General features: G+C 32.0%; 2 protein-coding genes across 2 annotated transcripts; one reads left to right on the top strand and one right to left on the bottom strand.

The window, feature by feature from the left end:
• Positions 1–1,327: 1,327 nt before the first annotated feature.
• Positions 1,328–2,392, bottom strand: LOC145735828 (uncharacterized). Its single transcript, XM_081989922.1, has 5 exons — positions 2,244–2,392; positions 2,012–2,087; positions 1,792–1,956; positions 1,584–1,740; positions 1,328–1,530 (listed from the first exon to the last, which is right to left on the bottom strand). The coding sequence occupies exons 1-5, from the start codon at positions 2,268–2,270 to the stop codon at positions 1,341–1,343; spliced, it is 615 nt and encodes a 204-aa protein (XP_081846048.1). The 5' UTR covers positions 2,271–2,392; the 3' UTR covers positions 1,328–1,340.
• Positions 2,393–5,263: 2,871 nt separating this feature from the next.
• On the top strand, positions 5,264–7,344 carry LOC145736053 (uncharacterized). Its single transcript, XM_081990275.1, has 5 exons — positions 5,264–5,404; positions 6,580–6,637; positions 6,691–6,861; positions 6,913–7,099; positions 7,149–7,344. Exons 1-5 carry the CDS (start codon positions 5,360–5,362, stop codon positions 7,306–7,308), a joined length of 621 nt encoding a protein of 206 aa, XP_081846401.1. The 5' UTR covers positions 5,264–5,359; the 3' UTR covers positions 7,309–7,344.
• Positions 7,345–8,069: the final 725 nt, after the last annotated feature.

Raw genomic sequence — 8,069 nt, 5'->3', positions numbered from 1 at the left:
TTAACCAGGTTTCCATTTATCAAGTCAAAAAACCACAAACTGAAATTCCCTATTTTTTCGGTACTACCGGTACAGTCACGAACCTAGCCTAAGTACTACTGATTGGACTTAATTAACCGATCGGTACATGCTCATGGTGAACAGCTCGCAACCAGACCCCGGCTTTAAATTGCTTGATGATGTACAAATCAATAAAAAGTTGAAGTTATTAAAACTGTGATTTTTGTTTGGGAAATCCCCCTGTTACCAAAAAAGTGATTGACCTTTCTAACAAACGTTTTTTAACCTAATAAAAGTAAATTAACAGTAAAAAATAGATCATGTTGTTTCAGAAAGTGTGGCAAAGTATACAGAGTGTTTAGTGCTAGTTTAGCTCCTTGCAGAGTTATTAACCATCTTGTATAGTCGACAGTTAGTTTATCGAGAAAAGACTTGCCTGAACACTTATTTTAATTACCCAACTTTTTTAGCATTGTATGGCTTTTTATCATAATGTAAAGTATACCTAAGAATGTAACAAAAAACTGAGTTAATGCTCCTTAAAGTTGAAATTGTTTGACACCCATTTTGATCTCTTCTACTAAGTCTGAAGAAAGACTGGAAAACTTTTTTGTAATCACCCTGTAGTGTGTGCAGTGTGACATTTGAAATTTTTTCTTAGTTTAGGCTGAAAGCAAGTTTCCACTAGAAAAACGACCTGACGAATAAGTCTGTTCGCAGACAGAATCAAGAAATCTGAGAAATAGGCAAATCCATTGGCCACAAGTCAGAAAATGTGATAGTCACGTGAACATTCAACCAATGAAACTCAGTTGAAAACCAGTCAGAAATTGCCTCTGCAAACAAACCTAATATGACATTAAATGTAGTACTGCAACCCCTACAATATTTTAGCTGCTTATTAATAGTTTAAAAATCTATTAGTTCACAAAAATGCTAAATTCACTTTCAAAGAGATTAAATACAACTAATTAGCCACTCTCATCAAGAAACTTGTTAGCAAAAATGTATATCAATTCCATTTCTTGAAAGCATTATTTAGAAACAAGACAAAAACTGGTTAGCATATTTTACTTTTAATGCTTTATTTTTGTAATGTATTTGTATTGTAATTATTAAATAAGTTATTTGACTGTGTGTCTTAACTAAGTTTATTACGATTGGTTTCAAACCAGACAATCAGCTACATTCCACAACATTGTTCAATTTTAATAAATGCAACCACAAACGCTTTTGATAAATTGACATTTATAGAACTTTACGTAAATAGGTTTAAAATTAAGATTGATACACAAGTAGAGGTAAAACACGAAATAAAACCAAACTATATCAATAATAATTTATTGTCTATTGACAAACATGCATGTACAGTAGTATGGAATATCAAATTCGTACTTTCGTACAGTAAACGTTGTATTATTATCGAAACTACCAGCCAAAAGTTGTACCGTTTGATTCATCATTTGACAGGAAACTGGTTTTGAGGAAACTGATCCATGCAACTCGGAGCATTTTTGCCTTTCTGGATAACTGAAAGTACAATAAGTTATATAATTTATTGGTATCAGAAATTGGAAACTTACCGGCCAGTGTTACAATAATTGATTTCCAGGTTCGGAACCAAATTTGGTATATGCACAATATACCGTAACTTCCCAAATTGAACGTCCGGTAATTGAGTACCATTGAAAGGCTGTGTAACAACCGGACAAACTTTATACTCATCTTCGTGATTAACAACTGTAAAAAAGCTGATAAAAAAAATCCCATACAGGTAAAATACGTTTCAACCTGTTCTCAAAGACGTTTCAAACAGGTAATTTTGAACTACATGAGGATGAGCTTCTAGATACTCCCTGATTTCCTTTTCAGGGTAGTAATCTTCTGGTTCTTCCTTTATCCAATTATCAGTGTCTTTACCAGAGCTGTATACCAGCCTTTCTTCTATTTCAATGTCTACAATAGATATGAGTGAAACAACAGTGTGAAAGAAATTTTAATACAAACATACCTTTGGTGTATAGTTGTTCAATATTCCAACGAGTTTTAAGGTGCATGGTAGTAACATCATGAAACCTGGACAAAGCCTGTAAACTCATTTAAATAAAATAAAGTTTTCTTACTGAGTGGGTTATCTAGTTGTAAATGATAGAGTAAACACTCACTCAAAGTTGTTCATATGAAATGATGATTAAAGTATAAAAAGAAGCTATTTTACTAGTTAAAAAATGTGTGATACTCACCAGTAATACAAACACGTAGTAAATCATTTGGAAAATTGTGAAATTAATAACAATATTACAAGTAACTGGTAATGTCTAACTGTACTTAAACCACTCGGTCGTAAGTGTGTGTTCCAAATTTTCTGGTGCAGCTTTATATAATTACAACACTTATTAATCATTAGGTTTCGGCAATTAGTATTTTTTACCACAATATTTTATCTATTACAAAGTGGGTTAATACAAAACCAAAATTTTATGGAAGTATTGATGGGTGATTAAGAATGAATGAAGATATAATCGAAGTATTTCGATTAGGGCAGAAAAGTCTTATTCATTCATTGAATGTTAAATGAATGAAAAATGTTTGTAACAGATTAACTGTTAAAATTGTATTCATAGACCTATAAACTAGCATTATATACGGAGTCGTACTGATTGTACTGCCTTTAAGCAATGTTTTATAGTTTAATAGTTTCATGATTGTATTTAATAGTTACCACCATTGTGACCCAAAAAAACTACTAATGAACCTATAAAATTGTGATTATAATCATTAATATGATTTACATTGATTGTATTGCTTTTAGGCAAGTTTTGTAGTTTTATAGCTTCTTGGAGAGGTATTTGACAGTTTTCAAGTTTATGACAGATTGAAATATGATTAAAATAAACAGATACACGTCACTATTGTCTAATTACTTTTACTAACTAATTACTTCTAACTCTGTATGTATTGACAAATATTTTTGCTGTTTTACTGAATAAGGTAAATGGAGCTTTGTATTAGTATTTACCAAATTATCCCAATAAGATTTGAATTCCCCAGAAGTGAAGAATTTTTCTTAGAAATGGCAACACTGATTCAAACAAAAATTAGGCAAAAACTTTTTATTCAATATCTTTACACTTATTTTCATTTTCCTATTGCCTTCTATCTATGATTCAATTTTAGGTTGTGGTTTGTGTCTTAGTCCATCGATCAACCAAATGACGATTCGATTATTCAAAGCGATCATAAACCGGTTATGCCCAAAACTGAAGAAGTAACAAAGCAAGTTGTCAAAGTCATTTTTACTGTCCAAATGGTCATAAGTGCTCTATAAACCAGCTGAATAGAAATTGGCCCTTCAGGCATACAAAACTGTCTTAAACACCCGAATTTCCTTATACTTCTTATCTCTGTGTTACCAGAAGTTCCCAAGGGGAATCCCAAAATGCTTGTGGGTTTCGCTTCGATTCTGCCAGCAGAACGAAATACAATAAATGAACGCGGCCGACTAAAAAAAAGAGCAAAATATCGTATAGATTCCCCTTTTAGTAACACAGCTACAGGATTTTCCATTGCCAATCGCACACTCAGGACAGGAAAAACCGTTCACACCGATTTAAGAACCTATAAGGCCATTTTTGTTCTTGTACGTGAGGTTATTTTCGATTTAACACAGATAAAAACAGTCTGGACTACCAAAGTTATTAAGATTTTTTGTTTCAAATGGGCCATTTGTGGAAAAGTTGGAGATCAAGATAGAAGATCAATTATGCTATTATAGATTCTATAACTAAACTCAAATAGTATTGAATTTGAAAGTGAATAATGCTGTAATTTAAGGTTTTAGTTAACTAAATCCCTAACGTTAAACAATTTTAGGAAATTCTGAGCTTCAGGTATATTCTATATTCTGTATAAACCAAATGTTCTATTAATTAGCGCATTGAATATTATGACTAACGTGTTTTTTGTGGTCCTATACGATTTGAATACTGTTCCAGTGTTGCAAATTGCATTTTTTGCATGGCTTTGAAAATACCCCATTATTTGTTTAAACGAAATAGGTGAAACAGTGGCTGTAAACTCGTTTAAACATTGTTTTTTAAATAACATATTATACAAATATTCCTCCAAACGACATTTTCCGGGTCACGTGACTGTTGTTGACAGATGTCAATTTAACTTAACAGTGCTGCCAGCTGCTTATTTAAATTGTCACGATCATGTGACGTGCTTTTACAATTTTAACTTTCCCAGTTGTTTAAATGTAATTCAAAAGCTTTTTAGGTAAAATTCAACATTTTTCGGGTCACATGACTGTTGTTGACAGGTGTCAATTTAATTTTACAGTGTTGCAAGCTGCGAATTTAAAACTCACTTTCTCAGCTGTTTGAATATAATTTACAAACTTTTCAAAGTTAAAGTTGACATTTTCCCTCATTAAGAGACCGTAAAGAGATGACGTAATTTGACAGTTTGTCAATATATTGTTTTGTTAAACTACGTCATCGCGACGTCAAATTTGCTCTGCACACTGACGTCATGACACCAACCTGTGATTTTGAAAAATAATAAAACACAAATTTTAAAATACTGAAAAAATTAATTTGGTAAATTTGATAATGCAGTCAACAGTGTTATTCAAATAAATTTTAGCTTATTTTGAGAAGCTGAGAAAAATCCTGTCACATCATTTCTTCATTAGTGATCTTCTATTGGAATCATCAAGATTGTTATTTGGCAAATATGTACAAATTTTTTAATAAATCAAACACTCTCATTACTTTTCTTTTAGCAAAATACTGTAATTTCTCAAGTAATTAAAACAACTTTTATATCAAAATCTTGTAACGCTTTAATGTGTTCAGGAAACAGGAAATGGTATAACGTCACTTTACTTTATTATTGTAATAAATTTGCAATAATTTTTTGCAGTGTTCCTAAACCACTACCTACGTAAACAGATTGTTTACTAATTACCTGATATTTAAACGGTTAGGTCATAATAAGTAAAAATAAAACAATATTTGATTATGATGTCCCTTTACGAATGATCGATGAACCCTAGTTCATATTTAGCTATTAACACAATAAAAGAAGATAAATCAGATCATACAAGGCTGATAAATGATTCCCTTGTTACTATTGGCTTAAAAACGAAGAGGGTTGCATAAAATCGTTTCTTTGTTGCTCCTCCCCCACCGTTTCCTAATCTTGTTGTTTCAATTTAAGTAAAAATTCCTACTTCATCTTAAGCAAATTCGCAAGTGTCGATCGTGGTTTCGGATATTTCCAATAAGAAATTCCCCAGATTCGTATTTCCGCTTTTTTTTTGCGTGCGCTATTTTGGTTTTGTGTTTCGACGATGTATTACACATATATTGGATTTTACTTGGTTATCACCTACGTAGTAAGTAACTAAATATGGTTAATTTAATGTTATTTACAACACTTTTAATATGTACATGCATAAATATTAATTTTGTAATACTACAACGGTAATTAAACTTCATTCATGTTTGGTTGCACTATGTCATGTTTTTAATTTGAGTTGCATTCTTGGTTACACACTTCCTACTATTGAATTATTAAATTGTATGTATTTGTAGTGTTTTTCAGGTTATTGGATAGGAAATCAAATGAGGATTAAAAAAATCTGCTTAAAACAGTAAATTTCTCACTCAAAGTGAGTTTTACAGGAAATTTCGTCTTTTCAAACCATCTCTCTGACAGTTTATAATTTGACATCACTTTTCTTCCTGCTTTACCTGATTTTGTAGTGTTTGTTTATGTCATTAGTTAGGTAATTTAATGAGGATACCAAAAATGTGCTTAAAAACATGATTCGGTTACTCCAAGTGGGTTTCACAGGCCATTTTGTCTCTGACTGTGTGTTCAAATTTTAGATCACAATTTTACTGATTTGTAAATTTGTTGCACTAAAACAGTTTTTCCTAAATAACTCGAAAACGGTAAAAGTTACAAAAAAATTTAAAGAGACCAAAAGTGTTCCTAATGAACTCCTTAACCCAACATCGTAAATTTGCAGGACCATTTTTGCTTCCAGTATGCAGGGTGTGCATGAAAATTATGATGATTGAGTGTTTTTAGTCACCCTGTACGCAATTTTTTAGATATAATTTTTGCTGAACACCACTGGAAAGAGGAGCTCAATACGGTTAATTTGAGTGGTTGAACCTCCCTGAACTCTCAAAAATAGCCGAGTTACAGGGTGTTCAAATTTCAAACCACCACAATTTTAAATGATTTGCAAATTTGTAACATCAAACCAGTTTTTAGTTTGTAAGTGTCAAACAAACAATTTCCAAATGTAAAAAACAAAAATTCAAAATTATATTCGGTTTCCTGTTTTTCTGTTACTTATTAACTACCGGGAAATAGTGTGTTGAAAAGCACTTTAGCAAAAATCGACACTATAAGAAAAGTTCGGCAAGTAGTGTGATTTACAAGATTAATTTGGCTCAATTCACAAATAAGCAAGATAGACAGAAAGATGACAATATTTTTAAAATAAAAATCAACAACCGTCAAAATAGTGAAACTTTGATAACATTCTTTTTTCAGACACAATATTCAGATTGCCTTAGTACACTGTCAAGAAACAGGGCTACATTACTCAAAGGTACTATAGAGATTTACCTAAATTCCAAATATTTAATAAAAATTGTACGACAGAAAGTTCCAGGCAGCCTAAAAACTTGCCCACATCTCAGCTGGAGTTCACCAGCTTTTTTGCAGACGATAACGATGGTACCGACCCAAACTACCCTTACCAAGAGATTGAAAGGTACCTGGAAACCCACCCTAAGGAGAAACAATTCTTCATTTTGAGTGGGCCTCAAATAGGTACAATCAAATCAATCTTTGGCTATATAATAATTTATTTGACAATTGTAGGTCTTAGAGGAGGTTGGTCCAGTTATGACGAGGAGGAAAGTGGTGAAAGTTTGTGCAAGGTGAAGAGAAACCAGTACTATGCACCCCAAATTTTACCTAACGTAAAGGGGGACGTAAAAACCATAGTAAACCACGCCCAATACCAGCAATTCATTGAAACTGAAAGATGTGTGGAACCTAATGTTAGGTATAGAAATTTCAGGTGAACAAAACTAGATACTAAAAAAGCTTTACAGTGATTATAGGTGCGACAGCATTAGGGCAGGTTACAACAGTGTTTGCCATCAAAACTACAAGGCAGTTAAACTGGCTTACTTTAATAACTCCATGGGAATTGGTTTTGATTTGTTCAAAATCCCAGCTTGTTGTGTATGCAAGCTGAAACGAAGACTGTAACCTTTGATACTCAATTATTAAACCAATAAAGTTGTATGAAACCATTGACTGTAAATTTTCTTGTATTAACCAAACAAGTGTAACAATTTAGGTTTCCACTTGGGTTGCTTGCGTTATAAAATCATTTAAGCGCTAAGCGGGTGTGCTATCAAACATAAAAACCGTACAGTTATTTGATTTGCGGTTTTTTTTTTTTGAACAATATGGCTGGAAAAACCTACAATTAAGAAGGAAATGTTATGAATCAATCACCTGAAAAACTAGGACAGATGTGGTTGCTAAAATGATGCAAAGTGGGTACAAATTTGGTTTTTGAATAACTGGTTTTCTGCAGCAAAGCAGTTTCTATTTGGTAGAAATGTCTTAGTAAAAAAAATTTTTATTGGTAGAAGTGATGTTTAGTTGGCAAGCCTGAAGATTTGAAAATCAAAAATATTCAGATTTACCTGTTAATTCTGTCAAAACTGTTCATATTGTTCATGTGAAAAGCAGAAATACAAAGTACTAGTGATTGGCGAAAATTTACAGTTAATTTATTCGGTAATTTTCCGGAAAAATTGGAAAATCTGAAATTTCAAAAATAATTCGTTTTTAATTAGTTGTACCAACCATCAATATCAATCCAAATTAAAGTTTAATGGACTTTTATCATTAAATTTAGATGCCTTAAGTTACCTCATTAGAGAATGACAAGTTTGACAATAACATTGACAAATTTGACAATGACAATGACAAGTTGACCTTCCTCTCAAGATAATATA

Source organism: Ips typographus, linkage group LG11 (genome assembly GCF_016097725.1).
Source record: "Ips typographus isolate SLU linkage group LG11, UJ_Ityp_2.0, whole genome shotgun sequence".
NCBI lineage: Eukaryota > Metazoa > Arthropoda > Insecta > Coleoptera > Curculionidae > Ips > Ips typographus.
Note: the sequence above shows the minus strand (reverse complement) of the source record. Positions and strands in the feature narration are given on the sequence as shown.